Source organism: Taurulus bubalis, assembly GCF_910589615.1.
Source record: "Taurulus bubalis genome assembly, chromosome: 8".
In the NCBI taxonomy this organism is placed as follows: domain Eukaryota; kingdom Metazoa; phylum Chordata; class Actinopteri; order Perciformes; family Cottidae; genus Taurulus; species Taurulus bubalis.
Genome location: NC_136596.1, coordinates 17,703,996 through 17,726,068, shown reverse-complemented (window position 1 = coordinate 17,726,068; position 22,073 = coordinate 17,703,996). Strand labels below are relative to the sequence as shown.

Here is a 22,073-nt window from a genome sequence, read left to right as displayed (position 1 = left end):
GATTTGACAGTGGGACAGCCCTATACCCTCACGGATTTCTCGTGAGATTATTGTTGACCAAGGGTGGAGATTGGGATTAGGTTTGTCGTTAAAACAAAGAGGTGCAGCTCGTTCAAAAGAGCTGCACCTTGCCTGGAATGTAGACGAGAGCAGCAGGGAGCGTTGACAAAAAACAGAAATACATTACTGTGCCTTGTATGAATACGATTTTGTATTATCAACCACATAAAATATGTTTTTAGAAAGAAGAAGAAATGATCCTTTATTAATCCCTTGGGGAAATTATTATCTGCATTTAACTCATCCTAAGTCATTTAGGAGCAGTGTGCTGCCATGAGCAACTGGGGGTTCAGTGTCTTGCTCAAGGACACTTCGACATGCGAACTATGGGGAGACTGAGGATCGAACCTGCTACCTTGTGGTGTCATGACGACCACTCTCCCCATGAGCCACAGATTTTAGATAAAAACTTGTCCATGCAGTTATCTTCAGTAGACTTGACTACTGTAACGGTGTGTTCACAGGTCTCTGTAAAAAGTCAATCAGAAAACTGTAGCTGATACAAAAAGCTGCAGCTCGAGTTCTCACTAAGACCAGAAAAGTGGATCACACCACTGCCGTTCTGAGGTCTTTGCACTGGCTTCCTGATTTAGGGCCTAAATATGTTTGTGATTTGCTGCTACCTTATGAACCATCCCGACCCCTCAGGTCGTCTGAGACGGGTCTACCTTCTGTTCCAAGAGTCAGAACTAAACATGGTGGAGCAGCGCTCAGCTTTTCTGCTCACTTATCTGGAACAAGGTCCCTGAAAGCTTCAGCTCTGAGACCCTCAGCTCCGTTAAATCCAGATTGAAGATTTTTCTGTTTGCTGTTGCCTTTAATTGAACCAGATTCAACACTATTAATTAATTTCTGCATCTCACTACTGCATTTTATTTCTTAAACTGCACTGCAACTTCTATAAAATGATTAGCTTTTTGAATGTTTTAATGAATGTTTTTGAATCTTGTTTTCTTCTGCATTATATTTTGATTCTTTTATTAAAGGTTTTATGTGAAGCACTTTGAATCACCTTGTTGTTCAAATGTGCTTTACAAATAAACTTGCCTTGCCTTGCCTTTATGTTTTCATCCAAATAAAATGTAAGGTATGACTATTGTGTAACACACAAACAAAGACTGTTAAAAGAAGCACACAACACTGGCCAACATCAGAGAACCTGCAGTCCTCATTCCGAACATGCGTGATTACGATGAACACGCTGAAACATACAGGCTAGTGACACAACCATCTTCTGTTGAACCGTTTATTTGGTTTAACAGCGTACAGGAATGACTGCGGCCGCAGAAATGGACATGACTAAGCACCCTGAGACACGCAGAGAAGCTGTTCCGTCTACAATGAAGACCCCCCAGATATGACGATGAATCCAACTGGGAAGCTTTTCTGAATACTGTGATGTCTTGAGAGGTCATGATCGTGGGGTGAGGCGTGGGTGCACAGATCAAGACGACACGCAGTGGTTTCTTTAACTCTGTATTCAGATTATTCGTAACAAAAGGTAAATTTAACTCCAACAAAAAGTCATTAAACAAAACAAACATAAGTACTTCAGGTTTTCCTCCTGGTTCATTGTCCTTGACGTGATCTATGAACTTCCCTTCTTCTCATGCGCCCTGCTGCCAGCTGACCTGCGCATCCAGACACTATTGGCTCACCCCGGGTCGCTCCAGGAGGCTTTGGAGTCAGCTACAGAGAGAGATGCTGTGTGCTGGCGCCTTGGGTAAAGTGGTTGCCTGGATGAGGAAGCTAACCTTGCTTGTGAGGGCTGCCACTTTGAGAGACGAGAGGCAGGACAAGCCACGACCTGGGGGTATGGGCCGCCTGGCCACCTGGTCCGACACTGCCCACGTACCACCGCGGATAACGGAAACAAGCCGGGGCCCCTTTAATTAACAAAGCTACGCAACTCTCCAATCAAGTAGGGCCCCCCTGACCACCGGAGGATCCTGATGGTCAGCTGGAGCGACCAGTGGCGCTGGGTTGAACCTGGATAGGAGACTGTTGGTATGTATCTCATCCAGATGTGGCGCCAGCCACCTCGGCCTGGCTGTGTTGTGACCCACACTGTTGCCACACTGACGGCTGAGACAACAAAGTCTGCTGCTTCCAGCTGCATTCCTTCAAACAAATCACCTCCACCGCCCTCCACCCTACCAGCCACTGAGCTGCACCCACCACCCGCCACTGTTCGGCCAGCTGCAAGTTCACACACACAGGTGACAAACACCTCTCCACCTGACGACGTGGAAAGAGTCTTGGCTGTGAGGGAGGTCTGGCAGAAAACCTGTGATTGTCTGATTCCTAGTGAACAAAGTATGCTGTGGCAGCTGCTACTTGAGTTCAAGGACTGTTTTTCACTGTCAGAGGATGATGTGGGCCGCACAGATCTCATCAGTGGCGGGCTGTGGATTTTGTAACTGCGCATGCTGTTTAACAGTTGATTGCGACGCAAAACTGTAAAAAAAGAGTGAAAATTGAAAATATAAAATATGTTATTGTAAACTGAAAATTGTATGAATTTGTCAAAAGTTCAACTTCAAAACTTGATTTTTCAGGGTCCAAAATCTTTTTTTTCAAATGAACAAAACGTTTGACCTAGATTTGACTCCATAGTGTTAACAATAAAATAATGAAGTAGAACTGTTTCACTGATGGGACCAGTTGAACCAGTTGATCTGCTTCACTGTTTGTATTAAATCTTAATAGTGTGGCTGTAGCCTTAGAAGAAGGATTCCTGCTGATAAACTGCAAGACATCATTAAAATACTTGGATTAATTAAAAAATACAAAAACTAAGTCCACTAAGTTTGTGATGTCTTTTAAGTGCAAAAGTATTTGATGAAGGACAGTGTCTGTGCTGTGATTGGCTGAAGACTGCAACCGGCAGCAGGTTAACGTAAGTCGACAAAGGATCATTTCACTACACTCCTCCACCTGAAGCTCCGCAGAGACCAAACACACAGTAAGGGGCGCTTTAAACAGTATTTGTAGCTTAAACTGTTAAAAAAAGAGATTTATATACAGAGTGATCAACTTTAGTTGATCACTAAATAAATAAAATGTAATTTTGTTAAAAATAAATGTCAGAAACTTTCATTAAATGTGTATTATGTATGATGTCATATTGTTGTTTCTTTTCAAGTTGTTTCACTGAAAAGTAAAAATAATTTAACCTTGAAATGTAATAAATATATTAAAAAAGAATGTCTTTAATATATATTGAAAAAAGGATAGTTGTTGAACTCTGATATACTTTCAGTATATTATGAACCTACAATTAAATTCCCTTAATTGACCCTAATCGGGGCGTGAATGGAGCCAGAAAGCCTTATTGTGTCCTTTAAGTTGAAAAACAAAACCCCTTAAAAACACTTGCAGTTAAAAAATTCAAAACTAATTCCACTAAGTTAAACTAATATCTTTTAAATGCAAAGTAGTTGATGGGGTAGGCAGGGAGGGCTGGGTCGGGGAGGGGTGGATGGTTGGTCAAATCTGTTAAAAAATAAATTCAGATCATTCACCCACTGTTGGTTGGGCCCCTTGTACCCAGACATCGCCTTGAAGCCCTTCCAGACCTCGCTGGTGTTATTCTGCTGCAGCTGGTCCTCCATCCTCATCCTGTAGAAATATTTCTCCTCCTGATCTTCATCCTCAGCTCCCTCTGCACAGTCCTCAGCTCCTCCTTGTTGCCAGGTCTAAAGACCCTTTTCTTCTCCTTGAGGAGGGCCTTTATTTCTAGAGAGATCCAGGGTTTGCCGTTTGAGAAACACCGTACAGTCCTCCTTGACGGAACGCCACCGTGAGCCTTTTTTGGCTCCAGGTGGGGCCCTCTATTGGCCGGCCGCCACTGGGCCACTTTCAGATCAGTACATGGATTTGCTGTGAGTTTTTTGCTGTGTTGTGAGATGCATTATGTATTTATGTCGAACAACCTTTAAAATGGAGAAATACAATACATCATAAACAGCTTTCGAACCTATTCTTTACTCTGTAAATGTACTGATAATTTAACATTTTGTTTGATGCCAGAAAATTTCAGAGACTTTGCGATTATTTTTACGAGTTTTGACAAATCTAGCGGTAATGACAACCTGTGTTTCGCAAATCATTTGCTTCCAGTCAGACGACTCAATGCATTGTCCATTCAAATGTTCTGTCTTCAATCAACGGATCTCTTCTCTCTCCAAAGGTGAGCCATGTCCTGCGCAGCCTTTTCAGCAGCTTAGTGGTGCTGTGCTTTATCGGCATTTTCCCCATGTACAGGTCTGATGTCCAGTAACGCAATTTTAACAGATGACAAGACTCTTTATAATAAATCCAACGGGGTTTTGTTCCACCAAAGGAACATAAATAAAGAACTGGTAGCAAATATCCCTAAAATGCCACGTCTCCCTTTTCAGAAATGGGTGTGGTTTAATATGGAGTCACCGGAGAACTCACTTCCAATCTCTAAATGTAATCAAGCATTCAACTTGACATGCAACTATCACCTTGATTCAGATATTCCAGTGCCTTATGGATATATGGAACCATTGACATCTGAAGATGAGCGTTTTAAATTGCCAGCAAAGGACAAGTTGGTGTGTTGGATTGTGAGCAACTGGAAAGCAAGGTTCAGGAGAGTTGAGTTCTACAATGAACTGAAGAAACACGTGGAGATCCATACTGATGGAAGGGCCTTTGGCAAACGAGTAAATCCCGAAGAATATTCAAGAATAATTTTGACTTGTAAATTCTACCTCTCTTTTGAAAACTCCATCTTCAGAGACTATATAACAGATAAGTTGTTCCGTCCTATGAGAATGGGAGCTGTACCCATAGCTCTGGGCCCTTCAAGACAAATGTATGAGGAACATGTCCCACGTGATTCTTTCATTCATTTCGAGGATTTTTCTTCTCCAATGGTTCAATTATATTTAGTTTTTTAACAGTTAATAATTAAGCAATAAGGTACGAGAGGTAGTACTGTATGTCAATAATGTACTGTTCAAGGGTGTTGTTGCCGGCAAACCCTTGAACAGTACAGAGCAAGTCGGGATCAAGTTGGCGCAGAACTGACTTATCTCGAACGAACCTAATAGTTTAGTTGAAAAAACGAAAATACAGAAATACCATGGTTTAAAAACGGATCGTTTTTTATTTTTTTTCCGTCTGACCCTAACCCAAATAAGAAAACCGAACTCAAATAACTGCCGATTTTGTTTTTTGCAAATCCTTCTTTTGTTTTTTCTTTTGAAGACAGACGCAAAGCAAGGCAGTCGATCCGGAAGCACGAGTCTGACAAAATAAAAGCTAAGGCAATAGAAGGATTGTAGGCAAGTGATATAGTTTAATCAAAGTCATTTTTGTGTGCAGAGCTGTTGCTGTTAGCACTCTTGTACTTTTCCACAGTATTGGGCTGTTTTTTATGGAAGCCCGTTTTTGCCACTGTGATGAAAAAATGAAGCTCCGATAAGTCATAATCATGAGATACTTATGAGCTCATGAGCTGCTCATAATTATGAGCTACTATCTCATAATTATGACTTCACAGCGCAGAAACGGGCTTACATAGATTTTGAGGAGACGCAGAACAGTCTTTATGAAGAGACGCAGAGTAAAGGTATTCCCCCCTTTCTACCAGTAGATGGCAGTATATGTGTATTTAAACCATCCATTTAGTTATATTTACCTGTGTCTTTGAACTAGGTTATTGATACAGACGTATTTAATGCTGTTTATTTTCTCTGATATTTAATGTTCATGGTTAATTTGTAACCTAGTTATATACATCATGTATATAGTTATATTTGTGTCATTTTAGAACCAAACATTCCTACGTAGAAGAGTGAAATCACGAGTCAATAAATAATCACAATTAAAAAATAAACAGTTGGCTTATTCTTACCTGTGCTTCCTATGTTTACCTTCATTGCTATTCATCACTGCACCATCATCACTGTTACTGTCATACTCATTAAACATCTGACCTGTTCTATCATCACAATGTAGACCCTTTGATCGAAAGAATCTTATAGCACTGTGCTGTGTGTGAACACTGTGGTCGGAGTTGACTATATAAGCTATTGTATAAGACTGAAACATTGAGAGCACAGCTCACATTTCGAAGATGTCACACATGGTTTATCCTCCTGAGACCCAGGGGAAAAAGGTGTTAAATATACAAATTTCTTTTTTTTTAATAAATTAAGTGTTGGGGTGGTAAAAAAACACATAGCAAAGATTTTTTTTTTTCAAACCATTACTTTATTACAATTTTACAACATGTGCACTGTAGTGTACAACAGTACTAGGTCTGAATCTCCATCAATGATTCTGTTAAGAATGCTCTCTGCCTCTGTCATAGAGTGTGTAGAGACGTGCACTACAGTGTACATTAATAATACATTAGTTGTTTTTCATTTATGACAATAAATAAGCTCAGCTCTGAAAACTCTGAATTCCTCCTTTGATGTTTACTTACTAAAAACAATAAAAATATAGCATTAAAAAAACATTTTAAATATGAATATAATGCTAAACCAAATGCTGATTATACAGTTGGAATTCTAGTGACATCTTCATTTATTGAGCATACCTTATCTGTAACTTAAAAAAGCACATACATATGTCAACTGTAATACAGCTTTTAAGACCAAAAGAATACAAATTTCACAAAATTACAAGATATCTGTCCCTGCATCATGATGCAATGAAATATGGGTTTATTTTTCTTCATCACTTAAGGTAAGGTAAAATAAAATAATCCTTTATAGTGGGGAAATTGCAGGATTTCCACAATTTGTTAGAATATCATTAGTAAATGAGCATGTGTAGTAGCAACACAACTACGGTTCGGATGCCATTGTCTTTTTTTAGCTATTCCTGGGCAATAGCGAGGTAAATATTTGGGCCCAAACTGCAAAGTGGTTGTCATACTGCCACCAACTGGCTGCTCAGTATTATTTGTTGTGTCTATGCTGTGATCGAGATTTGCTCACAGTGCCAATATCAACTTTGATGTATGTTTTATGATTTTTTGACATCAAAATAGTCGTGTGAATAAATCATTATAAGGTCAATCGAGAGTTTCTCCACAGTCACGTCCAGCCAAGCATCCACCGAGAACAAACAGCTGACCGGAAACACAACCACTTTCACCGGAAAGGAGGAGCAGCTTTTTATTGTCGTCGGAGAGCTGCTGTAATGGCGGTGTCTCGTCGTTCCTCGCAGCAGCAACAACAGCAAAGCACCTTGCAGTCTCCGCCGAGAAACATCTCTATTTCGGGCGCTCCTCTGGCCTCTCCGCCAATGGCTCTGCCGACCTCGGCCCCTGTACCCCCGGAGAGCGAGAGGGACAGCAGCGGGGCGATCGAGGGCGCCGTGGCCTCCCCGGACCTGCCCGCCCCGGTGCTCGCGAGCAGCGCGAGCTTCACCACGACAACCTCCTCCTCCGGCGGCGGCGGCGGCAGCAGCGTCTCGAGCCCCGGCTCAGGAGCTGCCAGTCCCGCGGACGGGAGCAGCGGCATCGGCGGCGCGTTCAGGGAGCTGTTCGAGGCCTGTCGTAACGGAGACGTATCCAGAGTAAAGAGACTCGTCGATTCGGTGAATGTAAACGCGAAGGACATGGCTGGACGGAAATCCACTCCCCTTCACTTCGCTGCGGGTAACGACGAGCTAAAGCTAACGCTGCAGCGGCGCTATGTGTGTTTGCTAATGCGACGTTAGCCGTGAGCGTTAGCGAGCCGATGTTCCCGTGTTTTCACCGACGTGTTGGCTGTTTATCTTGTGTTTTTGTGATTCTCCCCGACGATGACGTTGAGAGAAGCTGCATCGCATCTGAACAGCCTCGCTATGCTAAGCAGCTAACGCTTCAATCCCGTTTGATAACCAAACAAGACCGTCAACATTGTAGCTACCGCTAATCCCAAATAAAGTAAAGCTTTGCAACTCGAAACGACCTCTAATTAGGATACATCTCTTTTAAAGAAACGTCGTTTGATGTGACTTCCCATTTTATTAAATTTACGTTGGATATATTCCGTTATCTTTCGACAACTTGATGTAATAACACTGCTGTCATGTGACGTAAAATCGTGTCCAGGAGTCTAAACCCTGCACTGATGTTTACTTGTATCAATAAGAGTGGTATGTTTATTTTCGTTGGGATTTTCATTTTAATCCTACAATTTATAGTTTTAAGCAATTATAGACGGAATAATAATCACTCTCGACCTCTTTTTGAGGAAAAGCTGAATTTAAATGCATTTTTATCTTCTTTCAGGTTTTGGCAGAAAAGATGTGGTGGAGCATCTCTTGCAGACAGGGGCCAATGTTCATGCCAGGGATGATGGAGGACTTATCCCCCTGCATAATGCCTGCTCTTTCGGCCACGCAGAAGTCGTCAGCCTCCTCTTGTGTCAGGGCGCAGACCCCAACGCCAGAGATAACTGGAACTACACTCCGTTACATGAGGCTGCCATCAAAGGCAAGATTGATGTTTGCATTGGTAAGGATACCTTTCAATTATGTTCAAACACAGGCAATTGTGCAAATCTGTGAGGATTTTCAAGATTGTGAAGTAATGTGTCATTACTTCACAATATTTTGCCGAGGTTCTTGAAAAGCTTGACAGGTTTGTGTTTATTTACCAATGTCTTTTGCTGTGACATACTTGACTGTTTTTTAATATGATTGTTGTATTCGGTGACATAATATTGGAAATGTTTGAGGCAAAACATTAAATATTGTCTTTATCTGCACCCCTCTCACTCAGTGTTACTCCAACACGGAGCTGATCCAAACATCCGCAACACTGATGGAAAATCTGCTTTGGATCTAGCCGACCCTTCAGCCAAAACAGTTCTCACTGGTCAGTCATCTCAGCTGCTTATTTCTCGCATTTACAGTTGAGACACTTAACTCTCACTTTTACAGCAAGTGACGTATTGAAACAGGACTAAATAAAGCTTCAGTCGGCACTTGGCAGATAATCATCTTTAAGTGCAACCAGGAGTCTAAATGGAATGGTCAGATAGACTGCATTCAGAAAAGATACAGTACACATAATTCTGCATAATTGCAATAACATTGTAGGATAATCATGACCACCAGGTTACCTGACCCATTGCTCCTCGTATTCTTTGATTTGGGGGTATCTTGGTTCTTTGTCAACGGCCTTAAATGCATTTTCTCTTTACCGACACTCCTGCTACTCCATCTGAACTAAATATAACTGGTAAAATTACATTTATTTCTCTAATTTAAGTGTTTTTTTTTCCCCATTCAGGTGAATACAAGAAGGACGAACTTCTAGAAGCTGCAAGGTGAGTATCAGTCTGACTGGACAGAAAACATATATCCTGTTGGCCAAAGTCAAACAACTACACAGTTTTCTTCTCATCAGGGCAGCAATATAGACATGATGTGCAACTCTGACCAGCTCAAACAGTAGCACGAGTGAACACCTGTGTAATTACTGTTAGGTCATGAAATCTCCCTAATGAGTACAGAAAATTGTGATTTGATTGGAACTATTTATTGACTCCAGTCTTTTCAACCATGTATAGGAGTGGAAATGAAGAAAAGCTGATGGCACTGCTGACTCCGTTAAATGTCAACTGTCATGCAAGCGATGGCCGCAAGGTAACTGAGTCTCTCATACTGCACCATATCACACACCAGACAGATATCTGCCATAACACCTTTTTATACAACATGTTGTGCAGGCTTGCAAAATTGTTGCAGTATATTTTTTGAGAAAAATAGCAAGAAGGTTTCTAAGTCACATAGTGTTTGACTACAGGAATTAACAGTCTGATAGTGGCTGGATTAGTTTGTGTGGCGCAAATATATCAAGAGGATTTATGTCATTGTGGGTGTGCAACATACATATTGTAGATATGTTTTTCTGTAATTCAGCATGTGGAAATCTCATCAGACAATCCTTGGAATCCACTTGCTTTTGTTATTACATCTTGACTCTCTTTTTACCAGTCCACATTAATCTTCTCCTTGGAACAACACAACCCAGTTAATTAGGCTAGTTGAGTCTGTATTAATTTTATGTAACTAACAGAGACAAACCTTTCCTTTTGATTTACAGTTTAGTTTCAATATTTTTTCTACTTGGTTTGAACCTGCTGTCATGGGAGCAATATTGTCTCTTTAGCCTGATAATCTTTTCTTCCCCTGGAGCATAGGTAGTTGTGATTTTGAAATCTATGTAGGTTTATTTCTATGTAGTTTCTAGTGTTTCTTCTGAACTCGATTCATGCTATTGGATGTTGGGTTAATGGAAAAAGCTAACTTGCAAAAGCTGTGTTTAGATTATGATATGGTATTGTAGACTCACTAACTCCACTATACCATACAAATTCCATGTCACTAACAGTATATCAACACTTGCCTATTTCATACTTTCCTAACCATATTTTTTTTTTTCAACAGCAGTAAAAGTATGAGTCCTTCCCTCTCTCCTTTGCAGTATATTTTAAGTTTGCATGATCCAAGCCAGTCTGCTATTGTAGATTTGGCCTGGGATTTAACCAGCGGGCACCATTAACCGGTCCTTTAACGGAGAAAACAGAAGAGAAGTCAGAATTGCCCATCAGCCATTTATCCTCTATGGACGGGTGTCACATTTAATCTCAAACCATGTTTGAGGGATCAACCAGTGATTCATAACTAGGGCTTGTGTTTCATTCACTTAAGAAGAAAATAATTGCTGTGAAAAGATACTGTCATTTTGTAATTTTTGTTTCGTTTTGTTTTCCGTGTGACTCTGGCAACATTTGTCGATCAGTCAACATCCCAAAAAATGCTGGTAAGTTGACCTTGATAACGGCCACTTGATTGATGCACTGTTGTGATTTTTGTTTAACCAATAAGATGGCTGTCCCTTGTTAATTGCTCATCATGGACCTGGGTTTACTGTTCACTCCATGTATCCTTGTGTGTGTGTGTGTGTGTGTGTGTGTTTGTGTGTGTGTGTGTGTGTGTGTGTGGGGGGCATGTGATTGAGGGCGTGAGTGACTTGGGTTGGTGTCATGGTGACAATTCATCTTTTTGGATTTGGAGAAAAGCTCACAATGTCTACTGCCTGCTTTTCTTCATCATCTGTCCTCTCCTTGCACACTCACCCGCACTTCTCCTACTTTCAACCACTTGCTCTTCAGCCAGTATCTGATTTGGCTTTCATTTTATTCATTCATTTATTTTTAATGATCAATCATGCATGCCTGAAGGCCTGCTCATCTGCTTTGTCAAGCAAATCCTGAATATGTGTCAGTGAATTTGTGTCTACTTCACATTCCCTGTTGGAAGAGTTGTTATGCAGTAATGAATGGACTACTTTTGTCACCTATCATTCTCGTGCTATGCAACCCTCCATGGTAATGACTTTTGATTGCTTGTGTCATCCCACACTGAATGATCCCTCGATGACTCGAATCTGTCATCCATCTGATTTTTACCACTACGCCTTGAGATCTAACCGTTGGCTTCTTGGGATTTATATTAATATCACTGCATGGAAATTGAAAGGAATGATGTCCCTTCTTTGTAAGCTTGACCTGAGCTAGATTTTTGAGGAGAGAATAAATGCCACTGAAGTTGGATTTGCGGCTTTTCTTAGACTAATGTTTATTTTCCTTGGCTGGAAAAAAAGCCATTTGATCCTCTTAGCTTGCAGAGATGCTTTCTCAAACACTGAGCCTGCCTATCAGAGCTTCTTTGCATCCTATTACGGTTGGGATTTGATGGCTTTTGTCACTTTTTTTTTTTAATTCCCTCATTTATTTACGGCAGATTCAGTATTTTTATCTTAGTAAAAGCACTTCTGAATAATTTGATGTTGAGGAACCAAAACTCAAAGATTAAGTGAAAGTTTGCCACGTCATATTTTTTTATTTGGCTAAATGACAACCTGAATGCTCAATTTTCTAATACATAGTGATCCAGCTATCATCACCCAACCGTAATTCCTACACAGTCATTTTGAAATGTAATAGTCTTAACAGTTGCACTAGCAATTCTTTCTTGTCATCTAACCTCATAAAACTTAATTTTAAGATTTTACTTTGCTGACATTGTTAAATGGCAGCCGGGGTAGATGAGTAATGAGGTTGAAGTTTGTTGTGTTACTCACTCAGGTCACACAGTATAGAGAGAAACTAAATGTTGTTGCTGGATTTGCCCACAAACTCCATTGACTTTGCATCATCATATCTGCCATTCATCTGCAACTCACCAAGCATAGCCTGCCGTAGCACAATGCTTCTGGCCCTAATCAGCCACTTGCTCCCGTGGCCATCGAAGGCAGAACACACTGAACCAGTCAGAGTTCTGCGTGTGCTAACAAGCCGTCCTCTCTTACAGTCCACACCCCTCCACCTGGCTGCTGGCTACAACCGGGTGCGCATTGTCCAGCTCCTTCTGCAGCATGGAGCTGATGTTCACGCCAAGGATAAAGGGTGAAAGCCTTTTTCAGAAAAACACACAAACTCAATTTGTCATCCAGTTAAAAGTAATGAAAATAATAACCTGGGAATCTTTTCCCTGCAGAGGTCTGGTTCCACTTCACAACGCCTGCTCCTATGGACACTTTGAGGTCACTGAGCTTCTGCTTAAAGTAAGACCTATACAATGTTTCAGTTTAAAATTGACTGGGAATGTTATCTGACAAAGAAAAAACTACTGTTTCTCTTTTCTTATGATATAAATACATTTTTATATCATAAAATAAATACTTATTTATTCTGTCTGTATGTGTGTGTGTGTGTGTATGTATGTATATGTATATATATATATATATATATATATATATATATATATGTATATGTATATATATATATATATATATATAAAAAATAGTGCTATTGTGGATTATATTACTGTTTACTTATATTTATTACTTGTTTTATATTTTATTTTACTATGTGTCTCTTGCTGCTATAATCATGCAATTTCCCCACTGCGGGACTAATAAAGGAGTATCTTATCAAATTTGTCTGGCCGTATTGCCATCAATTTAGCACTCCCTCAAGTCAATTTTTTTTAGATATATTTTCATACTGTCAGATAAGTCTGTACACATTCTGTGATCTGATGCATTTTTGTCTCTGCAGCATGGGGCCTGTGTGAACGCCATGGACCTGTGGCAGTTCACGCCTCTCCACGAGGCAGCGTCCAAGAACCGAGTGGAGGTCTGTTCCCTGCTGCTGAGCCACGGGGCCGACCCCACCCTGCTGAACTGCCACAGCAAGAGCGCCGTGGACATGGCCCCCACTCCAGAACTTAAAGAAAGGCTCACCTGTGAGTTCGCTCTGTCACACAGCAGACATGTATACTCACAATGATGATTGGAAAAATACACTGACGAGATATATGCATGCATACATACATAGGTTCAGTGCATTTAAAACATTTCATTTTCCATTTACTCGTCTTTCTCTCATGTAGATGAGTTCAAAGGTCACTCGCTGCTCCAGGCAGCCAGAGAGGCAGACATGGCCAAAGTGAAGAAGACGCTGGCTCTGGAGATCATCAGCTTCAAACATCCTCAGACCAACGAGACTGCTCTGGTCAGAACCAAGCTTCCTCATTGTTTACAAATTCTGTTGATGTTAAAAATTTCCGTGGGTAGTGAAGAGCAATCTTGCCAGCAATGCTCAGTAGGATTGATAATGATGTACAGACAGTTAGTTGTATGCTATTGGTTATAGTTTAGCTAACTGGCATCTACTAAAAACCTTTGTCCTGGGTTGGCAGGTGAAGATTGCATTATAATAATATAATGTTGGTGTATATTTTAGCACTGTGCTGTGGCTTCCCCCCATCCCAAGAGGAAGCAAGTGACTGAGTTGTTGCTGCGTAAAGGTGCCAACATTAACGAGAAGAACAAAGAGTAAGTCCACAACATTTAGGTTTAACATTGATGTACAACTTAAAAAAACTACAATCCATAAGGGACTAAGTAAATCATGATTTTGTAACTTGCAAGCTTAGTCGAAAAGGTGATGTCTTCCACATATAAAAACTAGAATAAGTAAAAATCTTAACTAAAAATAACAGAATTAATTAAAAGTTTGTATCAACAGAAGAAAGGTAATAACTTTTGCCCGTTGTGTCTTTAAGCTTTATGACTCCATTGCATGTGGCTGCTGAGAGAGCTCACAACGATATCCTGGAGGTGCTGCAGAAACATGGAGCGAAGGTCTGTTTGTTTTTAAATTTCAATTATGTTCTGCCAGGAAATTATATTGGATGATGCAATCTGGAAGGATTAAAAGAAATGTAACTTCACCTCTTCTGACTCCAGGTCAATGCTGTGGACACACTAGGTCAGACCGCTCTACATAGAGCTGCACTGGCCGGTCACATCCAGACCTGCAAGCTGCTGCTGAGCTACGGGGCCGACCCCTCCATCGTGTCTCTGCAGGGTTTCACCGCTGCGCAGATGGGCAATGAGGCTGTACAACAGATTCTCAATGGTAATAACACCCACCACGCTTTTGACTATTTAACATTGTTTGCTTTTTTGAAGTTAAAGAATGAAAATGCTCTCCAACAATATTTAAATTCCTCGCTCATGACAAGGCAGATTTTGTAGTCTGACGTTTGTAAATATCTTGCTTGAATTTTAGTGGTCCTTTTGCTTTGTGTTGAATGTCTTTTCTTTTTTCAGAAAATGTCCCCACACGTAATTCTGACGTGGACTACAGATTTCTGGAGGCAGCCAAAGCAGGGGATCTGGACACAGTACAAGTAAGTTCACGTTTTTTTCTGTAGTTTTATACCAGCATTGACCACAGCTTGGTTTTTAGACGTCATACCCTTTTCTTTTTTGCAATTTTGGCATCAGTTATTGTAATAAAATCATAATTGTACATTGGAGTTGTTTCTTGAAGAATTTGTAGCACTGAAAATTCACACACTTGCGAGCAGAAACGGTTTAGAAATTACTGGCAAGACCCCATTTTAATTGTCTAGTAAATCTGTTATTATACCCCCCTTTTGAGTTCCTAATTGGCATATGGTCTTTGTGTATTGCAGCAACTTTGCACTCCCCAGAATGTAAACTGCCGGGATTTGGAAGGCCGCCACTCTACTCCTCTCCACTTTGCAGCTGGTTACAATCGAGTGGCTGTCGTTGAATACCTGCTACACCATGGAGCTGATGTCCATGCCAAAGACAAGGGGTAAGTTGTGCCATCTTACCCATCTGTAGCTTATATCAAAATGGAATCACTGAATCAATTGTTTAGATTTTTTGAGCTAACAAAGCTATTTTTGTCAGTACTGTTATGATGCAGTCAGCAGACACAAATACAAAGTTTTAAGTTGGCAACATGTCATGCTTCTGGTGTGAAGATGTTTACGTCTGTATTTCCTTCCCCAGAGGTCTGGTTCCCCTCCACAACGCATGCTCCTACGGTCACTATGAAGTGGCTGAGCTGCTGGTCAGACACGGAGCTTCAGTCAATGTGGCCGACTTGTGGAAATTCACCCCGCTTCATGAGGCTGCAGCCAAAGGCAAATATGAGATCTGCAAACTGCTGCTCAAAGTGAGGTTCCATTATTGTCATCTTTCACAATTGTTGTCTTGCATTAATTTGTGTCCTGTGTTAGTTATTATTATGAGGATGATCATGAGGGGGAAATGGATCACTTTGACCCTTGAAGCTATGACGCCACTCCCTTATATAAAGCAAACATTTATATGAAGTAGAGTAATAAAAACAAAAACTCTTTGTTCAGCACGGAGCCGACCCATCCAAGAAGAACCGTGACGGCAACATACCACTGGACATGGTGAAAGATGGAGACACAGACATCCAGGACTTGCTGAGGGGTGATGCCGCCCTGCTGGACGCTGCCAAGAAGGGCTGCCTGGCCAGAGTCCAGAAACTTTGCTCACCTGAAAATATCAACTGTAGAGACACACAGGGGCGCAACTCCACACCACTCCACCTTGCAGGTAATCCATAGTAGCTGCTTTGACATTATTTCAGTTTTTTTCTTATATTTACTGAATACAGGTAATGACAAACACTCCTGGTGTGGCATTCATAGGGAGGATGTAAGATTTTAGTATAATTTGTCTTGTCCGCCCTTCAAAGCATTATAATTCTTTATATTTCAACTTTGTCTCTATACTTTTGTTTTGTCTGGCTATGTTTGTTTTTCTTTCTCTCTGTTGTTATGCAGAATGTACACTTACATGCTGAACTGATTCATGTTCCTTCTCCTCAGCTGGGTACAACAACCTTGAAGTGGCAGAGTATCTGCTGGAGCATGGAGCTGATGTCAACGCCCAGGACAAAGGAGGCCTTATCCCTCTTCATAATGCTGCTTCTTATGGGGTCAGTTTAAACCAAATAAACACATTACTTAATAAAATACAGACTCAGTGGGGTTTGCTTTACACATTGATACAGCTTAAAGGTACTGGAAACTAACTACATTTTTCTAGAAAATATGTATTGTGCTGGTGGACTGACCCTCTGTTGCCTCTCTTCCTCACAGCATGTGGACATTGCAGCCTTACTGATCAAGTACAATACGTGCGTGAATGCTACAGACAAATGGGCTTTCACACCGCTTCATGAGGCAGCACAGAAGGGTCGTACACAGCTCTGTGCGCTGCTGCTGGCTCATGGAGCCGACCCCACCATGAAGAACCAAGAGGGCCAGACTGCCTTGGACCTGGCCACGGTAACAGCTGTAGTCAAACAGACAGACATTCACACTTTAGGAATTACTGTTAAATTAGGTTTTCAGGCTTAGATAAATTTGCAGGAAAATGATGTGTACAAAAACGCTTCAGAAATTTGGAAAATATTTTCACTTAATCATTCTCGATAATCTACTTTTTGTTGTTCATAGAGGGCCCATAATGAATCACTCTACTGCTATGAGATGGGAAAGAGAATGTATAGTAAACAAACTTAAATCCTTTCAACTTTTTTGTCTTTGCCATCCTTGCAGGCTGATGATATCCGGGCCCTGCTGATGGACGCCATGCCACCAGACGCCCTGCCCAGCTGCTTTAAGCCCCAGGCCACAGTGGTCAGCGCCTCAGTCATTTCCCCTGTCTCCACACCATCCTGTCTGTCGGCCGCCAGCAGCATAGACAACCTTGCCGGACCGCTCGCTGAGCTGGCCGCCGGCGCTGCCTCCGGGTCCTCCGGAGTGGCAGATGGAGCCTCAGGCACCGACCGCAAGGAAGGGGAGAGTAAGTTTATTGCATCTATAATATGAATACGTGTTAATTTACGTCAAAAAAACGGGACATGGACAATTTGTGGGATTTTGATAACTAAAATGGGCATGAACCTTGTTTGACATTCAACTATTTTTCATTCAACTGTAATGCCCTGTTTTCCATAGTGGCCATGCTGGACATGAATATAAGTCAATTCATGAAGAGCCTGGGCCTTGAGCACCTGAGAGACATCTTTGAGAGGGAGCAGGTCAGCCTACGCGGAAATACTTCATACAATTACAGCGAACACATTCATGCATTGCACAAGTTTACCCATTTTTCACATTAGTATTTGATGAAATAAGTTTGTTCAGTGTTTATGTTCATATAATAAGTCTGTACAACTCTGGTGGCTGGTTATTTGTTAAATTTGCTGGTATTTAGACTCAGTGGATTTTCCTAGTATAGAATTCTCAAGTTGTCTTTTTCCAGATCACTTTGGATGTGCTAGCTGACATGGGTCACGAGGAGCTGAAGGAGATTGGAATTAATGCCTATGGCCACCGACATAAGCTTATCAAGGGTGTTGAGAGGCTGCTTGGCGGCCAGCAAAGTAAGGAGTCCTCTTTTTCAAACCCAAAAAGAAAGTCAGGAAAAAGGAGGCACTACAGTTCAGCACCCAATAGCCAGTGACTAACTGTATTGTTGTTTTTCAGGTGGCAACCCCTACCTGTCATTCCATTGTGCCAACCAGGGTACCATCCTGATAGACCTCGCTCCAGACGACAAGGAGTACCAGTCTGTGGAGGAGGAGGTTTGTCCAGTTCACGGTCTTTGTTTATGGTGTCCTTTTAATTTCTGTGGTCAATCATTTTATAATCCGAACGCTATTTTTCTCTGATTTTTGTACTGTGCATATTACTCCTATGTGAATGCATTTTAAATAATTGAATCGTATGCCACTGTACTTAGCTGGTAAAATTGCTTGATTGATAAACTTTTGCAGATAATTTGCTGATGGCAAGTAACAATTTTCCTATTTACGAAATCATGGTGTTTTTGTTGCGTGTCCCTTAGTTGCAGAGCACCATCAGGGAACACAGAGACGGAGGCAATGCTGGCGGTGTGTTCAGCAAATACAACATCATCAAGGTCAGAACCAGGAATCCCTCTGTCTGTTTTACTAACTAATAACTAAAATTAATCCAAACTAATAACAGCAATCTGAAGTCATGGAGGTGAATCAACATTCAATTATTGGTGTAAAGCAGACATGCAACATCTTGTTTGATATGCTTCATAATGTGCCCCAAAGATTCAAAAGGTGGTAAATAAGAAGCTGAGGGAACGTTGCACCCACCGGCAGAAGGAGATCGCAGACGAGAACCACAACCATCACAATGAGCGGATGTTGTTTCACGGTAATCACACCCACGGTCCCACCCTCTGTTTGCTTTGCTTGTCAGCATCAGGCATTGTTTGTACTACAAAACAGCCATGTAATTATATAACGCATTTCATATCAATTACTATTTATAATATCACTCTGACACTGTCGCCATGTCTTTCTTCAGGTTCCCCGTTTATCAATGCCATCATCCACAAAGGCTTTGATGAGCGTCACGCTTACATAGGAGGGATGTTCGGAGCAGGGATCTACTTTGCAGAGAACTCCTCAAAGAGCAATCAATACGTCTACGGCATCGGTGGAGGCACAGGCTGCCCGACGCACAAAGACCGATCCTGCTACCTGTGCCACAGGTAACTTTGACTTAAGATGAACATTGGCCATCAAAGTTTAACTGCATTTTCAAACCACAACACTAAAAGTTACTTTGGTTGTGAAACTGCTTTGTACCCACATGTTCTTTGTCAAGGTCAAGTTTGCATATGCAATTTTGTGCGACACTTGTATCTGACCTGTCTTCTCTCACCTGACCTCTCAGGCAGATGCTGTTCTGCCGAGTGACCCTGGGGAAGTCCTTCCTACAGTTCAGTGCCATGAAGATGGCCCACGCGCCCCCAGGACACCACTCGGTGATCGGCCGGCCCAGTGTTAATGGCCTGGCCTACGCCGAGTACGTCATCTACAGAGGAGAGCAGGTAAACACAGACATCACCAGTTTCTTTCCCTAAATACTATTTATCCTATGACATTAGCAAAAACACATTAAATATCTGCTGTGTAATCTTATATCTTGGTATATTTTTATTTCAGGCCTTCCCGGAGTACCTCATCACCTACCAGATCCTTAAACCAGAGAGCGCGGCCCTGTCTGCTGCAGGAACTGAACAGAAGTCATAGTCACTTATTATATTTCACACGGACACACACACGGACACACACACGATGCTTGTTATTTTCTCCTTTGTATTGCAAATGCCTAAACATTTTCATTTACCAAACACATTTCCAGTCTCCTGTCCAGTAGAACCCATGGTGACCAGTGCTTCATGAGCAGATATGTTGTATATTACTCTCCTACACATGGTGATGACACCCTTTTTGTTTTGTTTTTTGCAACGGCTGCATGTTAATACAGAAGCATGTAAGGCCCAAATGCGTGCGTGGGTTAGGTCTATCTCCCTCCCCTCCTTATCAATCAGGAGGATGCTTGTAGAGTCTGTGAAGTATCAGCATTAACATGTTTCCACTCTGTCATCTCATGCCTTGTGCAGATTCACAACCCCTCACTTTATATACACACGCACACACACAGACACACTGTTTCACTATCAAAGCCTGAAACCTGTGGACTACTACTGCCCCTCTGCATCTAGGTTCATCCTGTATAGAATGGCCTCTGGTAACTGTGATGTTAATGCTAACTTAGAACACTACAAACCGGTAACAATAATGCTGACTTTTTCCGAACCCCAAGAACACTACAGACACTGAATTAAATTGGTTTTAGTGGTTTTATTCAGAGCTGGACATGTGTTATAGTGAAAGGACGCTCTGACAAATCACAAAATTGAAGACTATTTTATTGTCATTACAATATTGATTTGAATGAGAGAAGTGTGCTCAGTATTGAAGCTAAAATGCAATGTAAGGCATCATAATGACACAATTGTATACTAAATATACATGACTGTGCTTCATGACAGTAAAGTCAGTAAACGTACAGTGTAACAGTGTTGACATGTGCTTGTGATGCCTTACAAGTTAACCTGTGTGAACTCAGCAAACACCCCTTCAGTCGCCATGGTGTTACTCGGACATCCCAGCGTAAGAATTTGCACTTTTACATAGAAGCCTATTTAAGTTATTTTGAATTTAAAATTGCAAATTTTCGGGAAAAAATATTTGTACAGGTTGTGTAAATGGTTGTGTATAACTGTTGCTGTTTAACAGTATTTTTGAGTTCAACTGTAAATGACATTTAAATTTTCCTTTCATGCCTTCTTGATTCTCCCAACTTTTTTTTAATAAATGTCTCATTAACAGCTACCTGTTGTTTAACCCTTTTGTCCCCGCAACGGATCTTTTTTCCTTTTATACTACATGGAAGTGCAGCATAACCCATTGAAACTAATGAAGAAGTCGCAGCACCTGGCGTATGACTTCTGTAAGACTAATAGTTCTGTGCAACTTGTATGTATATGGTGTGTATATATAGTTGGATGCTACTTGCACGTGTGTACTGGAAATAAAATAAGCATATGCATTTTTACTTCTCATTCGAGGGCAATTTCTACCATTTTAAAAAAAGAAAAAAAAACAGTAGTCCCATTTGCCAAAAGACTAAGTATCAACAAAAAAAGTTTTAAATTTAGCACTTTCCCAAAGTGTCCGTACCAGATTCCAAGGATTTAAACATATCTGAACAAATGTTGCATATACATATTTTGTCACAAATGGGTCAATGCTCATTTAAAATGGTGTCGACATTCTGTCATTTTCTTGAAAACACTAGCACGTGTACAAAACTACAACAACCAACAACAAAAGGTCGCACGCATTAAACGTCATCTTGCTCAACTGACTGCGACAGTTCCCTCGCGCTCGCCACGGGAGCGTTTGTTTTGTGGATTATGTTAAAAGCCTCTTTCCATTTATTCACATAATGTGTAATTAAATCATATTGGGATTAAGTTGACCCCTTGTTACTAACTTCACAACATTGTATGAGTAACTAAGCTAGTGCGACCCACAACGTTGCTCAGTCGCAGACATGCAGTGGAAAACTTTTTCTGTCTTCGCTTTACTTCTTATCGTTACCAAAACTTTAGCAATGTCATACGTCATCGCAGTTGACGCGGAGAGACCAGTAGGAGGTCTTACACAGTTCTGGAGGAGCACTGGTTTCTGGTAGGTCAAATCTAAGTTGTTGTTTACAGTCATTCTAGCTAACGCAGTAACGGACCGCCAGTGGCAAGACAGTGGACATTTTGTTGAATTGGACACATTGACGTGGTTTTATGTTTCATACCGAACCTACCAGAATAACTCTGTTATTAAGAAGATCTCTCAAATAATGTCACGCCAACTAAGCATCGTTAACAAAGCAAAGACATTTCTAAAATTACATTTTTTTTTTCATTGGAGATTTGTTAAAAAAAAATTTTTTCAAGAGATAAATAACGTCAGACTGACTCTTACTTCATTATTGAGTATATGAACAAGCTGGTAAATACAAGTGAAAAAAAATTAAAAAAAATAAATTATGTGTCATGGTGCCATAGTCCCCCGCTCCCTCACACCCAGGCCTCCCAGTTTGACCTGAGCGCCGACCAGCAGCTGAACCTGGCCTATGTGGGCTCGGTCCCCCATGGAGGGATCCAGCAGGTCCGGATACACTGGATGTTGGAGTTGGTTACT

The 22,073-nt window shown here is 41.1% G+C and overlaps 2 protein-coding genes across 2 annotated transcripts; both read left to right on the top strand.

The window, feature by feature from the left end:
- Nucleotides 1–4,331: 4,331 nt before the first annotated feature.
- Nucleotides 4,332–4,991, top strand: LOC306740687 (4-galactosyl-N-acetylglucosaminide 3-alpha-L-fucosyltransferase 9-like; the record flags this gene model as incomplete). Its single annotated transcript, XM_079222916.1, has 1 exon — nt 4,332–4,991. One exon carries the CDS (start codon nt 4,332–4,334, stop codon nt 4,989–4,991), a length of 660 nt encoding a protein of 219 aa, XP_079079042.1.
- A 2,242-nt stretch (nt 4,992–7,233) lies between these two features.
- On the top strand, nt 7,234–20,700 carry LOC306740614 (poly [ADP-ribose] polymerase tankyrase-1-like). Its single transcript, XM_079222845.1, has 28 exons — nt 7,234–7,708; nt 8,327–8,551; nt 8,819–8,914; nt 9,332–9,368; nt 9,612–9,687; nt 10,847–10,867; nt 12,421–12,515; nt 12,607–12,673; nt 13,170–13,356; nt 13,504–13,625; nt 13,857–13,948; nt 14,179–14,257; nt 14,363–14,534; nt 14,729–14,808; nt 15,097–15,242; nt 15,443–15,608; nt 15,802–16,021; nt 16,297–16,406; nt 16,570–16,758; nt 17,032–17,278; nt 17,434–17,516; nt 17,741–17,861; nt 17,965–18,062; nt 18,326–18,400; nt 18,564–18,669; nt 18,823–19,009; nt 19,195–19,351; nt 19,467–20,700. The coding sequence occupies exons 1-28, from the start codon at nt 7,249–7,251 to the stop codon at nt 19,551–19,553; spliced, it is 3,801 nt and encodes a 1,266-aa protein (XP_079078971.1). The 5' UTR covers nt 7,234–7,248; the 3' UTR covers nt 19,554–20,700.
- The last annotated feature ends 1,373 nt before the right edge of the window (nt 20,701–22,073 follow it).

Bases quoted from the DNA above. Each gene is read 5' to 3' on its own strand.
- LOC306740614 (XM_079222845.1), top strand. From the start codon at position 7,249: ATGGCGGTGTCTCGTCGTTCCTCGCAGCAGCAACAACAGCAAAGCACC. The intron at 14,535-14,728 runs GTAATAACACCC...TTCTTTTTTCAG, and splicing joins TGTACAACAGATTCTCAATG to AAAATGTCCCCACACGTAAT. The intron at 17,517-17,740 runs GTCAGCCTACGC...GTCTTTTTCCAG, and splicing joins ACATCTTTGAGAGGGAGCAG to ATCACTTTGGATGTGCTAGC.